The sequence below is a fragment of the Corvus cornix genome, chromosome 11 (assembly GCF_000738735.6).
Source record: "Corvus cornix cornix isolate S_Up_H32 chromosome 11, ASM73873v5, whole genome shotgun sequence".
In the NCBI taxonomy this organism is placed as follows: domain Eukaryota; kingdom Metazoa; phylum Chordata; class Aves; order Passeriformes; family Corvidae; genus Corvus; species Corvus cornix.
Window position 1 is genome coordinate 4,684,939 of NC_046341.1, and position 25,743 is coordinate 4,710,681.

At 41.1% G+C, this 25,743-nt stretch overlaps 1 protein-coding gene across 1 annotated transcript in view; it reads right to left on the reverse strand.

The window, feature by feature from the left end:
- Window positions 1-431: 431 nt before the first annotated feature.
- The window catches only part of GAN (gigaxonin), a 41,287-nt gene continuing 15,975 nt past the window's right edge, over window positions 432-25,743 (reverse strand). Inside the window, exons 5-11 of the mRNA XM_039558111.1 lie at window positions 24,974-25,095; window positions 24,370-24,482; window positions 23,142-23,291; window positions 22,676-22,812; window positions 22,072-22,200; window positions 15,057-15,166; window positions 432-14,311 (exon numbers count right to left, since the gene is read on the reverse strand). Of these exons, the coding sequence (XP_039414045.1) occupies window positions 14,130-14,311; window positions 15,057-15,166; window positions 22,072-22,200; window positions 22,676-22,812; window positions 23,142-23,291; window positions 24,370-24,482; window positions 24,974-25,095 (943 nt within the window). The 3' untranslated portion in view covers window positions 432-14,129. The remainder of the gene's footprint in view (window positions 14,312-15,056; window positions 15,167-22,071; window positions 22,201-22,675; window positions 22,813-23,141; window positions 23,292-24,369; window positions 24,483-24,973; window positions 25,096-25,743) is intronic.

Here is a 25,743-nt window from a genome sequence, read left to right on the forward strand (position 1 = left end):
GGAAGAGCAGTATTTGTGACGGGGACGAGTGAGGGTGACTGCTGGGGAGAACAGACACCTTGAAACAACCATGAGATCCTTTCCAGGTGAGCAGAAGCTCCTTCCCACTCCCATTTTTCCTGGAGTGGCCATTGACAACACCCACAGCCCGGCGGCCACAAGCATTTACTGCCCGGGCAGAGCCAGGGAGGGACTGATCCCGCCTCCCCTCATTTCCTCATTGCCTTTCCTCCTCCATTTATTTCCTTTGGGTTTTCCCCTTTGATTAAACTTCTGGCATGTTGGAATGTTTAATAATAAAACAGATAACTCATGGGAGATGATATTTATAAAATCTACTGCTCTTTTTTTTTTTCACTTTTCTTAAGACCTTGAGAGAAAATCTTTCTTTTAAAAATTAAAAAAAAAAAAAAAAAAGGCAGAAGGTGCAGTTAACAAGTTTTCAAACAATCAATGTTTTATTTGGTTAATTTATTAAACACCTTTAAGACAATTAATTTTGGTCTGTACCCTTCTATAAAATGATTCAAGTTCTGAACAAACCTCCGATACATAAAGCAAAGTTACTTTTACCATACGCAAATTTCAGATCAAAATACAACACTCTGTTTTCTTACATTTATAAAACCCAGTCAAATACAAACGACATTAAAAAAGATAAAACACTTTCACTGATCCTTGGTACAATATTACAGCACAATTTGCACAGTGGCAACTAAGTCCTCAAAGCACAAGTCAAATACTTTAAAAAGGGAACCTCCCTTTAGTCACCCAACGTTCTACTGAACACGTAAACAAAGCGAGTGCTACCAAATCCAGGAAAATTCCAGTGTCCCTTTTCATACTGCGTGTGAGCCACAAAGCAATTCTGCAAGGGAAGCTACTGGTGAGTAACCAAAGAGCTTTCCTACTTTGCTGTTACCAGTTTTTGTGCAACTACTCCATGAAAATAAATGAATGGAGGTGGACCAGACTCTTCACTGGGCAATTTATGGCAACTAAAGTAAACCAAGAAATGAGTGTTTTTCTAAAATCAATACCAAATTATCCATGGGTACAACTGGAGTAACTGCCTTTTGCTTCACCTTCAAGACATCTAAAGAAGACACAGAGTGTTTTCAATTGTTGAGTTTGTTCATTTGCAAACCCAGTGTTTCAGCAATGGGTCAAAGTGCCATTAGAATTGCACGTTTTTCCTCAATTACAGAATGCATGGTTGCATGAAACTCTCATTTGGGGCTACACCTGAAAGCCTGCACTTACCCTAACCTGTGAACATGTGGGATCTCCTACGAAACAGAAACAAGAACAAAAATTAAAACTACAAACATAAAATGATAAAACTCAGGTCTCAGTTGATAGACATTCCTGGGAAGGTCCTACTTAGCAAACCTTGCAGTAACACCTCCGAGAAGAGAAAGTAAAACCAGAGCAATGAGAGCAGGGACTGATGTATCCCCTCGGGCTATGCTTTGCACAGGCAGTCAGGGCAGTTGTACCACAGTGCAGCTAAAGGGTTTTTGCCTGCAGTTCTGCAACCCCTTCATTTCTCCCACCCCCAAACCACTACTTCTACTCACAGTTCAGTTGTAAGTTCGGTTATTCAGTCTCAGCTAATGTGAAAACATGTACATAATTAAATGGAAAAATACTCTAATGGATCTAACTTTCCTCTCCTTCCTCTCCAAACTCATGTCAAACCCACGAGGACACCACACACTCCAAAACTTTTCCTATCTGTTAACGTTCACATAATCCCAACAGAACGGAGAACTGCAAACTGCACAAATAATACATTGTTAAATTATGCTCAAGTGTAAACAATACAGGATGGACAAGGTTTAACAAAACCCTAGTGAGGTACAGCAAAAACCTAATTTCCTAATTTAGTGATTTAAGTGCAATTGAAACGCTGCTGTACCGCCCTCCTGCAAACACATCTCTCCAGAATTAAGCTGCACTACTAGGCTTATTCCCTTAAAGCTACATACCCGTGCTATAACTCATTCTATTGACTTAATGCAAATATTTGTGGGGGAAAATTAATTTACAGGGTTAATTAAAATCTTTTTACTATTCAAAAGGAATGATAGTAAAGGGATCAACCATGGAAAATGTGGTAATACATGTTTTTAAAAAGATTTCCAATAATTCTAACACAAAACAGCAAGTATATTTTGAAAAATGCATAGAAACCCTGTCAATACAAAAATCCCCACTAAAATTACACAACTAAGCAATTTTAATCTAAATATTTTATGTGCTTTTCCTATAAAGGCCACTTTGACATACAAATACAAAAAAATTTACATTTTTCCCCAAAATAAATTATTTGTTCCTCAATTAAAAATACTGAATATGGAAGCATAACAACCCTCTCTCGTGCCAGCTGCTCATCTGCAGTGGCTATTTCTGAAGAAGAAAATCTCCTAATATTTTCAATTACCAAAAGAAATAAGAAATGGCTTCAGCCTGTGGTCTGCTTAGCTCTAGGAAAAACCTGGGGAAAGGAATGGAACAGGCTGAGCCCCTTACACTGTGTGTGCTGGGGAGGTAATGGATGTACACAGACATCTGCAGAGAGAGAGAGCTTTTCTGCTTGTCTCCCAGGTTATGCACCAAAATCCCTTTTTGGAATCAGAGAAAGAAATTGAGGTCAATCTGAATTAAAGAGAGACAAAATAGTAAAGGGAGTTAGGAGGGAGAAACTGTATGAGGTGCAGGGGGGGTTAAGTAAATGAAGAATGGTGAGAATTCATGATCACCTGGGAGAGGAGAGCTCCTCATGGGAGGCAGAACCAGGGAAAACTGTACCCGTTTTTTAACAGGGGGAAGAAGAGGAACACAAGGAACAAATTTCACTGGAAAAATGAAGCAGTGGGAGAACAAAGAACCTTTACCAGCTGTCCTGACCACATTTTCAGGGGCATTTATCCCTGAATTGCCAGAGAAGCAGAAAAAGAAAAGTCACACACACAAAAGTGGCAGAAATGAAAACTTATTTGGACTGGATTTGAAACGCCACAGGGATTCTTTACTGTAAGCACCAGACCCACAACTGACTGACACAGGGGAAGCAAGAAAACATCAACCCGGGGGGGCACAGCAAACCCCAAATGCCCAACACGCTCTAGGGCAGGGAGATGCACACATGGTGAAGTGGCCCCAGCAGGTAAAGCCACACTGGTGGGGTTACAGGACAAGCTCCAGTTGACAACACCACGGGATGACAGGAGGGACACACCTGGAAATCACGTCATTCCGAGCCAAAACACCCAACAACCTGACCCAGATAAACTGCTGGGCAAGGCAAGGGGGCAGGAGGAAAAGCAGTGAACTAGAGTTTATCTGGATACAAGATTCTTGGGCAGCCATTGAGTACAAGCTCTCCTAACCTTGGACCAAGGACTGGGTTTGGAAGGACACAGGAGCTGCACTTCTGTATCACAAGGAATTCAGCTCTCTTATGTGCTGTATTGCATAGTTTGATTGAGGTCAAAGAGCATCTATGTCTTATTTTTCCCTGTTTCTAACAGAAGTAACTCAACATACTCCAGTCAGAGCATTCCAAACCTTGTCCCCAAGTGATTCATCAATTCATTTCTAAAGCAGCACATGAAGATTTTGGGGTGGACACATAAATAAAAGCCAAAACTACATTCCCACACAAAGCACAGAAGGACCCACAGAACACATACTCACATAAAACGCCTGTAACAGTAACCACATCTGTAATACAGGAGTCAGAGCATGACAGCTGGATGATGGGAACAACCCTTGCTGTTGAGCTGCATGCCAGAGATGGTAAACAAGAGGTGAGTGTGCTTTTACCTCACCACACCAACATACCTTTTGTAGAAAAAGTGGCAATATATTCTGACAATATCATGGCAATTATCAAGATCTTAGATTTGACGGAACACTGAACCTTTAGGAGAGTGGCAGCAATGTGGCATCACATTCCAACACTCTCCTACTACTTGGTTCATGGAATACAGATATCATAATTGGATTATTCAATGTAGTTGTTTCATTTTCTTAAGATAAAATAGAGTATTTGTACAGACTAAGTACACTATTTATCATTCATATAATATGTATTCATATTCTTTAACCCAATCCCACAAGATTCATGGAACTCGATTAATGTGGTTTACAAAGGGAAAACTCTGAAAATAAAGCATCTAATGTGAAGAAATTTTAGTTTTTCCTTCTGAAGGTAAGAGTAGAACAATTTCAGCTTGTCAGGCTCCCACTTTGGATTATGAAGCAGTGGGCATACAAACTGGGATGCAGTTTCACATCTCTGGTTTCTCAGAAAAACAAAAAAAAAGTGCAGTGGAAGAACAGGTGGCCAGAAGCTCCCCAGCTATTTAGGCCAGTACCTGTGGTTCCACACTGCAGACATAGTTCCAGAACCCACTGTTCCATTGCTCCAGAATTTTCAGATTTAAATACAACAAATGCAAAAGAGTGGATCTCCTATAACAGCCCATAAATCTTTATATCTTACCCTTAAGTAAGGGACAGTGCAGACTCATCCTTACCTGTGCAGCAGGGAGGAGCTGCAAGGCAAAGAATGATGCTGCTCTTCTGCCTTCCCTAGAACGAGAGGATCAGGAATTTGCAAGCTCAGTAGAGCTTCTCCATGGCCCCTCATTTATCAGCTGTTTTTCAGAAGTGCTGCAGGTGACACAGATACTGCTGTGAGGCCACCAACTGGTGGCTCCTCTACAGTGACAGCCTGGATGAATTCAGATGGTCCAGAGGGCAGCACCCAGTGTGTGAAGGAGGAGAAGGACAAGGCAGTCTCTGGATTCTTTTCAAAAGGCTAAAGGGCTCTTAGATTAACGAGACTGAGAAATGCTACAGCACTGGGACTGCAGAGCCTACAAGAAGGCAATAAATAACCTGCTGTCTGGAGATGGGACAAGTTCAAACATCAACCCTTGATCCTTCCTGCTGCTTCAGACAGGGCAGCAGTAGTACTTTATGGGCTCCAGAGAAGGAAAAATCTTCCTGTAGCAGTGTTACCAAATGCCTAAACCAGACTGATGATGTGGATCAAACAAAAATAAAGACAGTGCAAAAAGTACAACAAAAAAGTTCCTATGCAGGACTAAAATTCAGCTCTCTCCTCCATGGCTTGTGTCTACAAGAGCCTCTCCTTGGAGTGACCAAGCCAATGTCACTGCAATGGCAGCTCTTGGGAGCTTCCCTCCTTCCTCCTGAGCACCAGTGGCACCCAAACTCTGGGGGGCTGAGCAGGAGGGGTCTGAGGCAAACCCCACACTGGGCCCAACATCCCAATGCTCTGCCAGCCACACGGGTCAGCATGTCCCAGACACGCAGCCGGGTCTTGGGACCGAGCCTGGGAAGATTAATATCTATGGAATAGCCACCATGATGCTAATGGAAGGCTCTGGAATTAGCAGCTAATTGGTACAGTCTGCAGAGGTATGAATACCTCCTTGTTTCACCCCCACTATTTGTGCATGGCCACTAAAATGTTTGCTACATTGAATTCAAAGTTAGTATGAGCTGCTCCTCAAAATTTTAGAGGAAAATGTTCTCCGTGAAGCATTTCTTGGTTTTTCCTTTACAAAGAAAGGAAAAAGGTAGCATTTTCCCATGACATTTTGTATTATTAAGGCTTTTGACACTTTGGAAGCCGTCTTTATGAAAAGGGATGCTTTTTAAAAAAGAGATTGAATACTCAAAGAAAAACTCCACAGAACAAACACAAGCTGATTACCAGCTTATATTGGTACTTTTAGAAGTCAAGCACAGTGTAAGAAATTCAAAACTATGTCAAAATAGCACCTTTAGAAGCAGAAGAAAACACACTTTTTAAAAAATTTCTTCAGTCTAAGCAAAACCCCACATACCTGAAGATCACAAAGAAATGGGCAATGATGTAAGTTCAGGTATGGAAGGTGGGTATTGATTTTTGCAGTTTTTCCTCTGCAGCTGATTAAATGGGGAACTCCACAGAAAAATATCTAATTAGACATCACAGAAAAATCAGTGAATCTCTCTATTAAAATAATGGATCAAGTTCACAGGCAAAACAGTGAGAGCAGAGTAGAGGCAGACAGAAAACTATCTGATCTGTCCTTAAAAGAGCAGAAACTTCTATTTTTTAAACAGATCTTTTCCTATTTAAAAATCATCAGAACAGCCTTTCAATTTCTACTCTCATTTCCAAGTATAATAGTCACTTTCAAGTAATAGAAATTTTTATTTACTTTTTACAGCAGCTGCAGGTCAACCTTGGTCTTTTTGTACAGAAACATTAATTTTAAATGAAATTAAAGTAAACTGTCCTTGGGCAATGGCACCATTCTGTCCTGCTTCTTGTCTGCTTTTAGGTTTTTTTAAATTGAAGGACAAAATGCAATTTAAAACAAAACAAAACAAAAAATATTTGACAAAGTGCAAGGAAAGAAAAAATGAGGTAGCTGGGAATAGGGGCTTTTCCCCCTGGACAAGGCGCCAGGCTTCCAGCCACAGTGACACACATGAGGGACTGGGCTACACCTGCTCTGCCTGCAGGTTTGCTTACAGGTGTTCAGCTGATCTCTGACCTGCTGGCATCAGTTTTACAAGCTCAATGAAAAGTCATTTCATTGTGTACTAAGCACTGCCCCCACACACACTGATGTGCAGAGATGTGCAGAAAGCCACAGGGAGCAAGCTGGTGTGGCCACCCTCTGACCCACAGGAGTTGTGCTCCCAGGGACCATGGGCACAGCCCATGTGTTCAGAGGGAGAGTGAAAGCAAAATCCTGTTAATAAGAGCAAAAGAAAAAACACCTGAGGCGAGAGGAAACATCGTGCATGGAACGCCCAGGACGTGCCCCTGATGAGCTTTAGGGGTTCAAACACCGAGGGCAGCCAGCGGTGGCAATTCCACGAGTTCTGCACCAAACCCAGCCTCTTGCCCCATCTGATACTCCCAGCAAGGCTTGTGCAGTATGAGGAGAAGCTTGTACTGATCCTTCTCCATCCCCTAGCACTGTAAAGGACCTCCCAGGAGGCCCCCAGAAGACAGCTTGCTGTTTACATCATGTAACCAAGACAGGACAGAACACTCACCATACATTGCAAAACGCAGCCTCAGACCCTTAAATACAAACATGTTTCAATTGCAAGAAGCAAACTACTCAGGTTTTGGAAGTCAAGGATTTAAGAGGGGGAAAAAAAAAAAAAAAAAGTTTAAAATGGACTTTGCAGGTGTTTCCCGAAGCAAACAAAAGCTAGAACAAACCCCATGTTCTCTAAGCAATCCAGAGGAGTCCTTTGGACTAGTTTAAGACCAGTTCTGAAAGAGTTTGAAAATATTTCTTAAGAGGGCACTCCCTGGCTTCCCTTCAGAAAGAAACTATAGCAAGAGCTGTACAGAATGTCAGCTGCGTTTAACTTGACCACCTTGGCAGATATCCCTGTGTGTCGGTTTATTCATTCTAAAAAATAAGCAGGCTTTGCTTTCTAAGACTTAAAAACAGCAAAACAAGTGACAGGAATGATAATGCTTTCCTGCTATCATGTGTAAATTAATAAAGCAGATTAATAAAACCCAAAGCTTTTGCATGTGAGATCATTCAGGAGAGAAGCTCAAGCCCAGCCAGGGATCAGGTTTCTGTAGCACACTGCCTATTGCAGACAGAAATTTAGACTTTCCAAAATGGCTCTTGCTTTCAGCAGGTACAAAATTGTTCCACAGGGGTTTTTTTCTGCTCTGCAGGTGGCAAAGGGGGCAGCCCAATAACACAATGCACAGAAATCACACTTGTGAAACAAGTGCACAGCCTGTGGCGGGGGATCTGTCAGGCTCTGACAGGGTTTAGAACTACAGATGAAAGAAACTTGCCCTCAACCAAAACTGAGGATGTCTTAGCATTAACTAAAAAAAAATGGAGGAAAGGCAAAGAAATAAAATCAATCAAGCAATCAGTCAAGGGCCTAAGCTGGTAATTCAAAAGTCCCGGTATTAAAAAAATAATAATAATTCATGTTTTATCAATAAAATAACACTAATTACACAGGGGATGCTTCTTTCTATCCTATTATTGTAATCATCTATCAGCTTTCACCAGGGCTCAGAACAGCCTGGTTTCATTATGCAAATTCAAGGGCACAGGTAGGCAGTGGCATTGAGCAGCTTCATGTACTGAAGTGCTGTGGCAGGTGTTCTCTGCTCACCATGCAAAACTGCTGGGCACCAAGATTTAGCCTTTTCCATTGAAAAGCTCCCATCTTCCAGCTCACTTTTCAAGACATTTCAGTAGATTATTTAAAATAACTTCCGAATATTATTCTATACCAATCCTTTATGTATCGCAAATTCTTTTATAACTAAGAAGCAGTTACCTAGAATAAGTAATTTTAAAAAATATTATTCAGATTTTGTATCACCAATAAATTTTCAACATCATCACCTGTTGGTAGCAGTACATAGTTTAATTCTCCTACTACCCTTAATCCTTTTAAGCAGGTGTTTATCTAGCTGGGCACTTTGCATGGCTTTACTCTATGTTTTTAGGTAACCTGTTAGTCAAAATGTTGAGAGAAATGATCACTGGAGCAGAGCAGCAGTCAGACTGCAGAGTCACGTTGGGCATGGCTGGTCAGAGGTGTCACCTTAAACCCTGGCTGCAGTCCTTCCTACAGCAAGGAATTTCCCAGGCAAAAAAGAAAAAAAAACCCCACCAAACTCCATAGGGATGATGGAGAGCAAGTGCCAAACTTATTAATAAACTTCAGAGCACACAGAGGTGACCCCTACAGAAAACGAGCAGAGCTTCCCCCGAGCCCCACTGCCTTCAGCTTTTCCAGGCTCACCTTCCCAAGCTCTGTGCTCCTCTTTCACAGGCAATGTGCCCTGGACACACAGACCCTACAGACACAGCTCCCAGCTCCAAGAAAAAACAAGGAAGAGCAACAGAAAATGGCAAATGTCAAAAGGCTGCAGCAGTGACGACTGAAACATAGGCCTGCACTCAGTCCTGAACGGGAAAAGGAAATACTCCGAGGGAAGATGGAAATAGCAGCTTCTACAAACACGGATGCAATTAACACCCCTCCCACCCACCTGGAGCAGCCGTTTAAGTACTCCAAAGAGCTAAAGAGAACACAACCCCCAAAAGCTCAGTGCTAAATTAGAAGCAGAAAGGATCCATTTAACCCTAAATTAAACAGAATTCCTTGGAAAGCATTGCTGTGAGTGGCACCAAACCAGACCTCAGTTACAATGGTTAGTCTGCCTGTGTTCCTGGGCAGAGCACACTTCCCGAGGCACAGCTTCCCTTCTGCAGGTCAGTTAATGCAAACAAATTATACTTAATCTAAAGAGTTATAATTTTAAATACTAAAGCCTGTTGTCAGATGCCTTTTATTATATACTTGCATGGCACCAGTGCTCTAATAAAGAGCAAAGTGTCCATATGCATCACATGGAGTGATATTCAAGGCAGCTGTGAAGTATAACACAAACCTGCAGAAAGGTATTAAAAAAAAATATGTAGATTTACATTGCTTTCAATAGCATTCATTTAAAAAAAAAAAAGAACCACTGCTCTTTTTTGGAACACAGTGAATTTTAAGCATCTCTGTATTTTAGTAAAACAGTTGAATTATTGTTATACACAGAAGAACCCAAAAGTTTGGCACTTGTAACAACTTGCATTTGTTATTGCATCCTCCACTTTGCATGGCACATGCACGGTAGCAGAGCCCATGCAGGCTGCATGGCCACAGCATTTATGGAAAAAATAAAGAAACTGCAGTTAAAACAGGGAAAAACCTCCCCAAACCCCTCACTCCTGTGCATTTTTCTGAGTCATGCAGGCACAGGAAATATTGCAAAGCAACCAAGCTGCCTGGTGTGTTCTGGAGGGGGAGTTTATAAGCCAGGCAGTTCAGTAGCTTTGATAAAAGCCTCTTATTTTCATCAAGATCTCTGCTTCTGGAGGCAGGCTGTGTGCCAGGCACGTGCTGTGCAGTCAAACACCAGGGACACAGCCTGCCCACAGCTATCAGTAAGCTGATTTTGAGTTTCTTTTGGTTTCAGATTCACCTCTGTCCTTTTGCATAATTTCGTATTAATTTGCCTTCAATTTAAAGATGCAGTACCCTCAAAGCTACAGAAATCCATTTGACCAGAAGCAGCTGGGTTGACACAGCACTTTCACAATAACTAAAACTTAGGGACTAGCTGACAAAATATTTAAGGACAATCAGACCTTGCTGTGATACAGCAAAACAGAAGACTCTTCAGGATGCCTCTTCTTCAGGTTATAAAACCAGAAAGGGAGAGGATCTGAAATGCAACCCTGACTCTTTAGCAGTACAAGCATCTGTCCAGGTCAGGTAAGGAAGGGAGCCAGGCCAGGCATGTGCCTCCCTCAGAAACTTAAGAGATTTATTTTATGAGAGCAACAGCACTTTACACCTTTGTTTCTGTAATCCCTCTCTGCTGTGCAGAGCAGCCACAAGACTACATGTGTAAAACAAGCACAGAGGACACTGCTGTGTGTTTACAGTAGCATATATTTTTCCCCCCCACTTTTAATCTAAAATTAGCAATTCCAAAATTTTTCCAAAATTGTCTGTGGCACATGAAAAAAAGGAAGAAGAAACTTTTTGAGGGGAAATTGTGCTAAGAGATGGAGTGAGGGGAGAAAAAAGCCACCACTCTTCCCATCTTCTACAATTCCTACCCCGTATTTGGTGATTTTCTGATTTCAGTGGCTGGGGTTTGTCTAAATTCCTCAGCAGGGCAAGGAAAATGATGCAGAGGCCCAGCCCAAGTCCCTCAAGCTCAAGGTGGCCCAGCCAGTCTTTATCCTGCATGAACAGCTGGCCAGGAAAAACACTCAAACAGTTACCTGTGGAGGACCTGGCTGAATGTCAGTGCCAACTCATGAGCTGGGAGGAATTAAGGCCACCGTGCCAAACAAGGACAACTTAAACATGTTTCTAAACTGCCAAACCACCTAAAACCCCTGGACTGCAACTCAAAAAAATTCCTGAGTTGTTTCCCATGTGGTTCAGCCATCATGTGCAGGGGTACACAGCGCCAGGAGACTGGGGACAGCTAGGTGGTGGCATTTACCAGTGAACCCAGTTCAATCTACAGCTGCTTACACGTTCAGCACACTCAGCAAACTGGTGACCTCCCTCCTCTCAGCACCTCTGGTATCATCACAGCCTCCCTCCCCTTCTGAAATCAACCATCCCTTCTGAAAAGAGAGAAGCCAGAGGTCAGCTCTGCCTCTTCACTCCTACACCATCACCAGCGCAATCCCTGGAGAAAGGGGAGCCGTGGCTTCAAAGCCTTGCTCCAAATTCAGAGGGAAATCGAACCTGGTTATTACACAATCCAAGGGATGCACCCACAGCTCAGAGCTGGACAGACAGACGGACGGGAGCCAGACCCAGAAGACACATCCCTTCCCTCCTGCACACACAGGGGCTAGAGCAGCTCCTGGATCAGTCCCACAGACAATGCAGATGGGGAATGGTCCCCATCCCCTTAGGCAAGGCCAAGGAAGCCAGTTTTGAGATCCCAGGAGTGCCTAAATCTTGAGCATGCACCCAAAACTCCTGGAGACCATGGCTGGAGACTTGGTCCCCAGCCACACAAAACGTGACACGAGTACAATGTGCTCAGAAATTCAGCTTGTGACTGGTTTAGGTACAGAGGCTTAAACTTCTTGGTCAAATCTCACTGAGTGCATTTGCAATATGTTTCAATCACCAGTAGATTTGTTTGGTTTATTTATGGGGTTTTTTTTAAAAAAACAAACTAAGAACACCTAGTGTTAATCCTACTCTAAGTGTAAACATTCAGTTCAGTAACTTTTACTGCAAAACACTGCTAGAGAATTTACTTGGATTTACCATGTGCATTTATCACTTACGTTTTCTGGATGCTGAATGCCCTCAAGTGTACTGGGAAGCTACAGGGACTCGGGAGATAGCAGCTGGCAATATTCTGAATAACGTTATCGCAAGTTTTCCAAGCCACTTAGAAAACTGAGCTCAAAAGTGAAACATCAGATACTTAGGAACATTCATCACTTTTGAATATGGGATCTTGGCACTTTGTCCGAGAAAAAAAAAATTGATCCATGTAAGATTTTTCAAAAAAGGGAAGTTTTACAGATAAACTAACAGCACTTGATTTATTTCACAAGACAGCCAAGGATGGAAATAGTGGTTCACATTTCTGTAGTAAAGCATTATATATAAATTTAAAATCTAAAGACATATATATATACACACACCAAGTTTACTGCAATGCATAAATATATAAACTTTTCAGTATGCCAACTAATATAGGTGAGAAAATCGATGTATATAGTTCAAGTTTTGCAGCACTTCAGCATTGTAAAAAATAAAAAAAAAATAAATAATGGTCAATGGATTGGCTGCTGCCCTTTTCCCCACGCCCCCCCCACTCCTTTGCTCAGAAATCAGAGTAATTCCAACCACACATCAGTGCTATGGAAGGACTGAGCAGAAGTAAGTTTCAGAATGGCTCTTTAAAGACTATTTAGTGAAATACCGGTATTTTGAAATAGTTAGGGATCATATTTCAACATATGTAAGATGATTCAATAAAGAAGATGAAGGTTTACACTAACACAACTGAGGGCAGAGTTTGGCTTGTCTGAGGTCCACAAAGTTGCAGAGTGGAAAGTCTTGTATGTAGTTATAATACTGGTTGTACAAAGTCTCTTTTTCTGAAGGGCAGGAGGTATTATTTCTATTTTCCATCTCTCCCATTTTATTCCTTTTAAATAAATACAGGTAACGTCCCACCCATGACAACAACAATGAAATTAAAAATTGAGGTAAAAGTGTTCTACCAGCTGATCTTTACTACAAACAAAAGTCAATTAAATATCACTACTGATGTGAACAAGGCTTAGTAAGAATAAAATGCAAGATACTAAGTTCTTCACTATAACCACACCATAAAACCCAGCTTTCAAAGTCAGACAGCAGTAAACAAGACTGTACTGTAGCACAGAAATCATTAGTAAACCAACTTTTGATCCCAATTTAAAGTCACTGTACAAATTTTCCTTAACTTTTAGTCAAAACCCATGTTTTTTGCAAAATAAATATATCCGTGTCATATTTCACCTTTGTTCTAAGAGCGATAAAATGCACCTTTCTACGATCCTGTCTTAAAAACCATTCTTAGCTTGCAAGCAATCTGAAGTAAAAAGGAACACGATCTATTTAATTTGTCCTTTTGCTCTTACCAAAAGCAGCAATCATCACTAACCATTCCAAACACGTCTTCCTTTTTCACCTCAAGGAAAACAGCCACCAAAGCCCACCCAGAAGCGCATGCCACCCACCTGCAGACCAGTTCATCAGGCTACTTGAATGACAGCGTAGAAAAAAAGTTTACTTCTTTGTGGTGTATTGCATCCATTTTCTGGGGTGTATCCATTTCAGATTAGTCCATTTTATACATATATATTAAAAATATTTGTCAGAATGAAACCGTTGCAAATGAATGAAAAACCGTACGTACACACCTCCACCATTTTTTAGGCACAGACCTTATCTTTTGAGAAAGGACTAGAAATAAAAGGTGCAACGACCAACACCTCCTGTGGCCTCATGCTCCAACAGCAGCACGCCAGGGAGGCTGGTTATTGTGTAGCTTCTGTGTATTACAGCTATCCAGTCCCAGATAGCACATGGATTCGTATCCGTTCCCCGCAGGGGAAATGCACCTGAAATCTATTTTTTGCTTTTCAATAAGCTTCACCAAAGGAAACACATTTCCACCAGTTTCAGACATAAAAATCCTCCTTCAATAATATGGTTTAAACTCCAAATGGTTACGACTGAAGGTGTTTCCTTGATCTCCCCTTTTATTTTCCCCCTTCTCTTCTTTTTAATGTGTACTTAAGTTATTTGTTCCCGAAACAAGTACTGAGACTCAAGCTTTGTAAGCATTTAAAACAAAAACAGTTACCATACCAAAGCACAGCATACAGTGTAAGTTTCAGCTGTAATTTCTCAGCTTTTCCTTTAAATAGAGCTAGATTATGGTGGACTGCGCAGAACTCTTCCAGTCTCCTCCCCTGCCAGCACACGGATCACGGAGAAGGTACGCGGATGCGGAACAACCCCTGCTGGAGCTGCAGTCGGAAGAGTTTGCAGTTGGCGATCCGCAGCGCTGCGCAGCCGGTCCGGCGCAGGTCCGAGGGGAACAGCGGCTTAGTGCGCTGCCAGGTGCCCGTGCTTCTCTTAAATTCCCTAACATAGTCATAGTTTGTACCTGAGTTAACAAAAAAAAGAGATGGAATGCTTGAAACTCACTGCAGCTACCACCTTTAACCTTTAGTAAGGCAAATGTGTGAATGAGAGCATGCACAGGAACACCCATCGGTGTCCGGATGGGTGGTGGAAATTGTTATCAAAAAGGAACGACTATGACATTTCTGATCCACTTAAACCCACCACATCTGGGATTTTGCTTCATATACTTTGGAGAAATTCCTGCTACACACTCATATAAGTACACATGGCCACAAAAGTGTTCCAAACCTCTTTCACAGAGCGTGGCCAGATGCTGACAGCTGAGAACTGACTATGTTTGATAGCACACATCTATTTGGTTGGGATCGAGAACCAAGAGCCACTATCACATCCTTATTAACCACTGGACAATGCCCCTAGAATGCAGAATTGCCTGTTTCCCACTGCAAAGACAGGAGCTACAACCTCAGGTACTACCAGGTCTTCTTACATCTAGATAAAAGCAGTAACACACTCTTAGTCTTGACCTCTTGTGGTCTTCAAACTAATCAACCAAATCAACCCAATGCTCATAGTCCTGAACTTGTTACTGAAGAGTCCGAAACCAGCCTGTGTTTCTGTATGTCCAGCATAATCCCTCTGACCCACAGTGACAGAACAGTGTCCCAGCGTCTTATTCTTAAAATGTTCAGTCTCATTAGTGCCAAATATTCCAAAGACTGGAAGAAAATAATCACCAAGAGGTTTTTAGCTCTGGTTCTGACCTGTATCGAGATCTCCAATCACGTATATGCTGGCTCCGATGGGCACAGCTCCATACACAAAAGAAGAACTAGTTGGGATACATAGGTTCTGGTCATTTAGATAAATCCACCTGTAAAAATAACAATTAAAAAACAGGATTTGATTTTTATTGAGCACATTAAAAAAACAAAAATCCAGATTTTTTTTTTGCAACTGTAATCTTTGACTCAAAATCAGAGTGTACATATTAATTTGTTGTGTGAAGAGAACATTGTCTAGTTTGGGACAGTCCTGGCTTCTCCCAGCCAGGAAAAGCAGCTTGTACTGCTGTATCCTGAAGCTGCTTAATTTCAGAATTGCTCCACCCATCTGTGTAATCTACCTATAATAAATTCTTCTTGCAGCCACCCAGTGTGACCTTCTGGAAGAGAGCAGGCATGTAAGAGAGCCAACAACAGCTATGCCAGTCAATTTTCCCTACAGAGAAAATTTTAGGCAGTTTTGTCTTAAAATTAGTCTTTAAATTGTCTTTAAAACAAACACATTAAGTTTTAATGATCCGTAGTAGGGGGAATAACAAATTGCTATTGCAGAACTTTGAAATTAAGCAGTGTCTCCCCCATATAATTCTTTAACTTCTTTAATTGTGCTTTATCAGGGACATGAAATCCCTGCCTGCTAAGAAGAATGCAGCACTTGGCAATGCTTAACTTCAAACAAGGGATAGAAGACTGGAAATCAAAGTGGTAAAGGAATTTGGAAAAGAAGAGAAATGTCCTTTATCTGGAATAAAGATATCCACAGACCTTCCCAATCACATATCAGGCTCTTTTCAATCCCTTTCCAGCTCCTACAGTAATCTTACAATTCCCCTGTGTTCATGGTAAGCACAGTCTCATTTCAACACTACATCAGCCTGATCTTTCCAACAAGTGAAAAGCAGTTTTCTGTGTTGAAGCCTTTGGAAAGCAGGTAAGTATGTACTCCTCATCCACGTGGGATGATAGTTTATAAAGAGGTCCCATTGCCAAGAGTTGTCAGCATCCTCTCTGTGGTCCTGAAACAAATTCCTACAAAATGCTGCTGCACCTTTGCAGATGCTGTCACAGTTACACAGTACAGCCCCTGAGACGTACAAATCAAGGCCATTTTAGGGGACTGCTCCTACACTTTTTATTAAATAATTTACAGCATACATGAAGGTCTAAGAAACCTTTTAAAATCACCCCATGGCCATACCAGGTTAATTTGAAGGAAAAAGGTAGAAAATGCCTTCCCAGATACTGCTGATCTTTGAAAATTCTGCATCATCTGAAATCCTGATTCAGAAGTAAACCACTCTTCTGGCACTGAAGGAGATGCTGCTCCTTATCAATTATCTTGGAGACAGAAATCAATTTTTAAAGGGCAAATGAAAGGATTAGCTGTCCATTATTTTGTCTGTGCCATACACTGAGGGATTAATGTTCTGCAGAAAGCAAGGAAATGGTTTGTAGCTGCCACAGAGGAGGACAGATGAACTAAGGAGAGAAAAGAAGTTCTCAACACTGATTCAGAAACTCTCACAGATCAAAACATCTTGCACCACATTTCATTAGCTTCCTTTCCTTACTGTAGGAGGAGGGCACAGTATTTTCACTACTTTTTAGCAGCAAGTGACCTAGAATTCTGAAAACTGAGTAAGTGGCAGAGAAATGCAGAAGGAAGACTTGATTTTTTTTTTTTCTAACTATAGGACAAGGTTAAGGAAGGGAAAAATCTCAAATCAGGAGTTTATCTGCATTAGATACTCTGGGTTTTGGAGTTTAAATAAGAAAACCTAAACCCATGGGGTGAGACCCAAGCATTTTCCTACTATGCATCACCAAAGGACAATATTAAAATATCTGCAGTTGCTTGTGAAAATCCATCCTCAGGTTTTCTCAACGTGTGTACTTTAAAAAACAGTCACCACTTTTCAGGAACACTCACAGCAGCTTTAGCAGTTAAAACTAGGAAGGAACAAAGGCAGGAAGGGCAAGGGGTCACGTTTTATCAGAATTTGACTAAGCTCCAGCTTAATGTGGGTTGTGCCTGCTGTTTGAACAGTATGGAAAAAACACCATGACCAAAAATTCAGAATCTTCAGCAACCTGAAAACAGTCCTTGGAACATAACTCTTGCGTACTTCCCTGGGATGGCTCCACTCAAACCAAGCCCAAGAGGAGCAGGGGGAAGGCAAGTCCTGCTGCAACCATGGGCAGAAGTGATCGCTCCAAAACCAGAGCAGGCTTCCACCCAATTTAAAAAAGGAAGGGGAGGAATCCTGATTTTTTTCAGTCTTAAAGTGAGACAAACAAAATGATCCATCCACACTGCTGTAATTAATGAGTAGGATGGTAACTGCTTTATTTCCAAGTGGGAAGTAAATAAAGATGTGATACAGAACCAACATATTCCAGACACGTCACCTCGAGCTCACCCCAGCTGGGAAAGGAAGCCTGGAAATGAATGAAAATCCATGTTCCTCTCATCTGACAGTGCTACCAGTCAGTCAGTGTTCTCATTACATTTGCATAAGCACTTGCTTTTAATGAAATTCCTGCACACTGAATGGAAGAATCTTGCTAATTACACATACTATGTTACAAGACTATTTAGTTCACTACTTATATGCTGCTGAAAGCTCTTCCTTATTTTTATGATGTTCCAATATCAAAAATAACATTGTAAAGGATATTTTACCAAAGTGCTGCTTCTGAAAATTATCTCTCACTTTTATCCCCCTTAAATAACTGCAAATTTTCATAAGTATTTTTTGAACCATGAGAAGAAAGAAGCAATCCTATCCCACTTACAGACCACCAGGGAAAGGAGGCAGTGGCTATACTCAAGGACAGAGCACCACCAGCAGATCTTGCAAAGAATCCTAAAGTCAGTTTGGGCTCTGTTAAATATTTCCAACCATCCACATTGAGAAGAAAAAACCTGACTGTGTACAGACATCATCCAATTCTCTACACACCTACGTGGTGCCAATAGGTGTATTGCAAATTATGAACTCTTGTAGAAGGAAAGTCTGACCCACCAAGGTCTTGAGCATGTATTTAAGACTTCCTGCTTTTTATGGAGTAGACCAGCATTGGATCACTGAGTGAAGGATTCACATTCCCGTCTTCCACTTTCATATTTATTAAATCTGTTTTTAACTTGATCGATATTTTAAAAACAGGATACAATGCACACTCAATCTACAGCCTTTGGAAAAAAAATCTACATCCTGCAAAAACCCTGCAGTCTGATGTACAGCATTTTCTATCTTTGGGTTCACTTAAATTCACTTATGCACATGACTCTAAAGACAGGCTGACAAAACATTTATTAATTGAAAAATCTCAGTTACAGCAGCACTTCAAGTATGAGGATTATTTTCTACATCACCCTGTTCACATTTCATGTGAACTACTGCTACTATTCTGTCTCACTTCATTTATTTTATTACTTGTTTATACAGCACAGCTTAACAGGAGTCTCAGTGTTTATTTTTTTGCTAGTGTGAAGATCTCAGCACATCCCCAGTCTTTGAAAAGCTGCGTCATGGTTAAGAATAACAATTTTGAAAGACTCTGTGCTCTGAGTTATTTTGGAGTAAGTTACTGTCAAAGTAAACAATATTAAACAAGTCCAGTCCTTTAATCCAATTCAAGCCAGAATTATGGCAGCTCACATGAATTAATATGTTTACATACTGGTGTAAGTACATCCTCAGACATTCACACTGGAGTAAAACCTGTAACTCAGACAGTCTCTGGGTGCCTGGGATGATGCTCGACCCTGTGCTCTGGCAGTGAGGCCTGAGGCACACATGGAAATTTGTGCAGATGACACAGGTGTGCACTGCTGCACGTACCCCATAACCAACACCATCCCATGGCTGAACTCACAGTACACAGAGTTCCCTCTGTCCACAGAGAAAATGAACATAATGGAGTTCTGCACTTACTTAAAAACAGCTGCAAAAGCCCACAGCTCATTACAAAGTATGCAATATTGGCATGTAACTATTAAAAAAATCGCTGTGAATTTTGGTTTGAGACTGCTAGAAATGATGCTCTCTGCTCCAACCCACTGCTCTAAACCATTTTGCAAATACATTCCTCCTTTCCACAAATCTCTTAGCCCAACACTTTTAGACCTCTGCCAATGATATAGACATCCATTGTTGATGTGATATTGCAGCTTTGACAGTGCCAGTATTTGCCTTCACTGCAACTACAAAAAGTGTGTGTGCAGTGGAGTCTGAGGGTACAGATATCCCTCATGACTGACTTTTTGAAGTTGCTGGTTCGAGGGGAGCTAATCACCTTTTATTTGCTTCAGAAACTTGCTGAGGAAATAAATTCACTTTTCAATTATAAATCCATCACCTCATAGCAACTGCACAATGTTTAAGATGAAGAATCTGTCTCTCTATGTCCATCCCAGTAACTGTCACTAAGCTGATAGAGAGAGATTGTCCACCTGTGATAACCTCTATGGCATCACTAATGCCTTATTCTTGAGTAAATTATGCACAACTGAGCAAGTGGAATTGCTAAACTAGTCAAACACACAAGTACTAAGTAGTTACAGTACTTAGCATAAGGTTTTCACAGACTTAAAAAAAGCATATTATTTATTTTGAGTGAAGGATGGAAGCTTAAAGCAATTGCAATTTTTTTCTGCTATTTCTCAATCAGCCCATGAAATAATACCCTCACATTTTCCAGAGGGTCAATCTGCTTTCACTTGGTATTCATTTGGTATTTATTTATAAAACAGCATCTCAATGAAATTATTACAATTTCCCAGATTCAATCTTACTTCAAAGAAGAATACTGGACAATGAAATACTCTGTCTCAGTATTGGGCAAGCAGAAACATTTGCTAACTGCATTTTGAAGAGAAGTCCCTTTATGGCTATTTTCTCTCTTTTCCACATAGGTACAACTGCTCAGGTGCCACAGTCACTGTCACAAACCCCCAAGAAGGAGCCACCCCACACAGATCTCTGAGGGCACCAAAACTGGGGATAACTGGACAGACCCTGGAGCTGAATGTTGGAACATGTAACAGGGACACTGCACCCTCTTCTGGCTACAGCACCCCTGGGCTGAGCTGGGGCCTTCCAAACCCCAGGAGCACCATCCCCAGGCAGCAGCTGCCATCATCCCAGCGATCCCTGATCCCCAGTCTCCGCAGGAACACTCACAACCTGTGCCCTGTCTGATCAGCAGGTTCATGCTGAGTTAAATTTCTAAGTTCTGACTAGGCAGTGGCAGAGCAGAAAGGCAAAGTCTGATATCTCAGCTGCCCTCTCCATGTGCCTCCTCCATCAGCTCCAGACAAAGTCACCTCTGCTGCCTCCCCTGCCCTGTGCCAGCACAGCCCTTACACCACACACCCTACACTCAGAGCAACTGGGGCAACTGGAGTTTTATCACTATTCCACTTGAATCCTGAAACGCCTCGGGGATGCCACCAAGCAAAGACACAAATCCATCACACTGTGGCAGGTGTGGGTGCTGCAGTCAGCAGGTGGCACCACGGACCCACCTGCAGCACCCAGGCTGGGGCCTTCCCAGCTTCCCAAACTCCACTTTGTGGAAGCTCAGCCTGCATCAACCAGTGAAACGGGTTTGCAGTCACTGCTGAGGAATCATGAGCTAGAACCTTCTGAAGAACAGAATCAGGCTGGAAATATTTCAAGTAAATCAGCTAAAAATAGCAAGTGAGAGAGAGGGGACCACTTCTTTACACAGTTCTTTCCCTTTCAAAGACCTCTTGCAAAACATTAATAAACTTCTACCATTTCCCCAGCCTCCAGAAGGCTTGAAAACACTAAGGGAGCATCAGCAGCAACAGCCTCTCTGATCTGTCTGCTTCCTATAACCAATTTAAAGGATGTTTTTCTTCAGTTTCATTTGATTATAGCTAGTTTAGACACCACTTTGAACAACACAGAAGACTTCTTCATACAGAAATTAAAGTCTCTTTACAACCATAACTTGCAAGAAAATTATATAATGAATTTACATCTACTGTTCTATTTTTGTGTCCTTTTATACAGGTCACTGTCATAAATCAGTCTTGATCTTCTAATAAAGACATGCTAATTTCCTTCACTTGTCAACAAGCCTTGAAACATCTGACCACAAAGTCTTTTTAAAATTTAATTTATGAAAAAAGAATAATTCAATTTACAGTTATATGCAAGAAAAAAGTCACTGGAGGAACCAAAGCTTGCCAGTTATGACTGGAGAAGAAGGTGACTAAACAAAAAATTCAGTGTAAGGTAACATTTTGAATGGTTACCACATGTAGTAAGGTGAATTCCACAACCAGAGCCAAGAGATAACAAATGAAGTAATCGGAAGCAAATTCAAAACAAACAGAAGGAGATCAGCCATGCAGTGTGGTGAGGTGGCTGTGGGATGTAGAGCACCCATAGTGTCTTTCCTATGGCAAAAGCCTACGTGGGTGCCATCAGCTATAAATGCTTGGAACAGAAATGCACGAAATTTCTCATCTCTGGTTTAGGAATTCCCTAAGCTGCAAATCTTCGGAGACAGGATTTGATCATGAAGAAATATTCCTGTACATACATACATTCCCCCATAGAACCATGGAATCATTTAGGTTGGAAAAGACCCATAATGAGCACTCAACATGGAGCCTTGGGCACGAGGAGGGGTGGGGGCAGCAGTATCCTGCACTTGGGGAAATTGCAGAGTGCAGGGGAAGAACCACAACTCCCTGTGTGACCAAGGTGCTTCTCCTGTCCAGGGACACTCAAGACCCACATGGTGGCCCCAAGGCCTTAGGCTTGGCATTTAGAGGGAAAAGTGGAGTGGATGGACCTTCAGTAACAGCCATACTGGGTCACAAAAAGTGAAATGAGCAACAGATACATGGCACAGACCTCACAGGCTCTGGAGTGCAGGAGCAAGGGGCCAGGGAAGAGGCAGATGACTGGATGGCAAGTTATTTTCTATGGTTAGAGCTGCAGCCAGTTACCTTTTAAACTCATCATGATAAAATTCAGATTTGCACGTCACCATCTCACTGGCTTGGCTGTCGTCACGACTCCTGACCCCACCAAATACATAAAGCTCGGAGGCAACTCCACAGGCCACTGCCCCAAATCTGAAAATCCAAATGAGGAAAAAATATTAATGCAATGTATCAAAACCCTTTTGCATACCCTTCTGAACTTTCTTTGCCTTTTATTCATTTATTTATACACACAGATGCCTTAAATATTCAACAAGATGAGATGAGTCATGGATATGAATTGTAAGCACCTAAAGAAAGAAAAAACCAGCAAAAATATTTATCTCTAAAAAATATTTTGAAGCTCCAATTGTAATATAATTTCTAGTTTTCATTTTGCATCAGGAAACTATTGCTTGTAACATCAGGACTGTATTTCTACAAAATTTGTATTTGTTGCTTGGATGCTTATCTTTACTCAGCCACATGTTAACTACAGGCCACCATGACTCAGAAAGACCTGGTGAGATTCATAGGCCATCTTCACAGATCCATCAGAAAAAGGACACTTTCCTCTCATCAGAGGGTTGGAAAAGCAATCTAGTTCCCCCCTTCCATTTTCCCTCACCTCCTCTCTTTGAGAGGACAGATTGCTGTCCACTGCTGAGTCCTGGGGTCGTAACACTCCACAGATTCAAAGAGTTTTCCATAGGAGCCTCCACCCATTGCATAGATTTTCTTCTTCATAGCTGCATAGCAGCCAATCTTATGGAAAAAAAGAAAAATATATCTAAAATGACACACAAATGCACAGTACTGAGAGCTCAAAGCTGTCTATACACACCCACAGAGGCATTTGGGTTGCCTCTACTACAGGTCAAACAATGCCAGGCATAAAAATATTTAGCCACAGTTTTGTTTTAGTGTATAAATAGAGAAGCTGCTCACTCTCATTTAATTTTGAGACTATTTACTACAGCTTCTACTTGAAGCAAAAGGTTAAAGTATATATTTATATATATATATATACATACATATATCTGCATTGACTGTTTAACAAGAAGTAACACAATAATATAGGATGTGGTTTTTACCTTTCTAACCATGGTCAAGTCTGGCTGCTTGGTCCAGGTCCGGTTATAAATGTCATAGCTCTCCATAGAGATCAGCTCCCTTTCACCATCCTCACCTCCCAGAATATACAGAATCCCATCAATCTCTACCACACCAAAATTATGTCGTGCCTAAGGGATATCAATAAAGTCAACATTGAAAAACATAACTGCCATTGTGAATAAATGAATATAATCTTATTTTTCAAAATATCTGTCTGCAAAGTGCTATTGGTATTATGCCTGGCTTTTGGTTTGTTTTGGGGTTTTTTTTAATGGTGAAGTCCTAAACGCCAGCACAAGATTATTAATTTAATCAACTAAACAAAACAAAGGGTACTAAAAGGAGGGAAAAAAAAAAAAAAAGCAGAGCAGCAGAAGCCAAAGAGACCACACAGAAATCTAAGAACAGAGCTTGGCCATATTTCAGTTCCCATAGTGGTGGTCTCCACAGTGAAGCTATTGCTTTCAGGTCTCTATAGCAGCAAAGCCTGGACCCATTCTCTGTGCAAAGGCAGCTCTCCTGTTTTGTATGTATGAGCCCAGCTACTCCTCAATCTCACAGCAAACATATCACAAGCAGGAAACTTAATGCATCATAACTAAAATTGAAGCCAAATCGATATGCCTTTGTCAACCAGAGATTGCAAAGAGCAAAATCCTGTGGTTAAACAACTTTTTAATAAACACCCTGTGCTGATTTACAAAGATAAAAACACAGGTGTATTAAGGATATATGTTTACAAATAACAAACTGTTACTTTTTGATGGAATGTAATTATGAAGAAGGAAGCATTAACTCAAACCAAACCTAAATATGTCTGTGCAAGCCAAGTTCTGTATGTTGGCCAGTCCTCTGTCCATCTTTTCTGCACAGTCCGATCTCTTTGTCCATCTCAGAGGTCTCTTGTTTTAGAAGGCCAGTATACGCAGAACATTAAGTATACTATAGGACTGATTCATTATGAAATTCCTGAAATTTTGTAGTTCATCTTACAGTTAGCTCTTCACCAATTGCTTAGTTTTTCCAGATCCAGCAGTCAGCATCAGACCACAAGAACAACAGGATATAAACAGAAGTCAGTCTGCAGCATGATTTTGAATGTGTAAGATGCAAGCGACTGGAGATTCAGAATAAAATTTTGCAGAAGAAAAGGAACATTTTGCCAAAGTAAAAACTTAAATCCCAACAGTTAGATAGAGATCTTGCCTCATGCATTGGTGGTAAGGAACTCCATGAATTGGTGTCTGGATCATATTTCTCTCCAGAGCTTAGCGTTCCCTTGTTTTCATCCTGACCACCAAGCACAAATAAAAATCCTTCTGTAAAAGAAAATGTAAAATGATCTTAAGAACAGGACTCTCAAGAAGAGGATTCACACCTGCACACTGAGCAAAACAATGTGACTGGTGAGCTGTATTCTGGAATTCACCAAGAGATTCAGACCAGTCACTTCTCCGGACTGGAGAAGGTAAAGCACATACTTACATCTGACTCAAGTTATCCCTGCAGATACCCTTCAACATATTCAGTGATGCAGCAACTAGAATTTACTTAAAACATGAAATACTCCTGGAGAGACAGATGTAGCAGATTCCCACAAAATGTTGCAGGAATAGTGATTTTAAGACACTCAGATGACAGGGATTTTCACAGAATCAAGTACAGTTTTGGGCAGACAAAGGGGAAGCATGAAATAACCCCAGTGCAGTCAGTCTTGAAGAAAATATATTATTATGAGCTGTATCTCAGATTTTGAGGCACTGGCAAGTTTTCATAACATTGACTTTACAAAGACAAAGTTCCCCTTTACCTGCTGACAATACTCCATGATTGATCCTTGGAATACTCATAGGAGCAAGTTCAATCCAGAGCTGTCTATTGGGATCATAAAGAGGACACATACACCGCATCACTGAGGTTGGTTTCCGTGATCTGAACACAGGGTGGGGAGGGAACAAACAAAAACAGAAAGACAAAGACAGAGTTTTACAAGTTCACTGTTAACACCTCATGTCCAAAGCTTGCTCATTCTTGCTTTCATGTATATTCTTCATGTGGCATTTCCCCGGTAAGGAGACGGCCCCCAAACCAAACACATACATTGAGTTTGTACAGACTTGGAGACATAAAAAGCTGATTCACTTCATTCCTACTGTATCTATCTGTAACCTTGTTTATGAACTTTGAGCAAGCTAAGAAGAACTGATAGAGAGTATTAGTAATGTCTGAGTAAAGTGATTCACAAACTGACATGCAAAATGTTATCTGAGTGGTTTACTACACTTCTATTAAGAGCTAACATCTAAATGCTAAATTTATTAAACTGGACAGAGCCCTCCCATCTGCTGCAGGGGGTACTCAAGAAAAGAAAGGGATTATTGTTTAGAACAGGAATTTTCCCCTTATCTCAGATGCACCAATAACTTTTTTGGAACCACAGCTATTATAAACAGAACAGTTTAAAGCACACATTCATTGCTTCTAGGTTTTGTTACAGATGCCTTTCAGATCATCAGAAAGGTGTTTCTCCAATGTTCTGTGCTGAAGTCTATTCAGTTTAAAAAAAAACAACGACCAGTT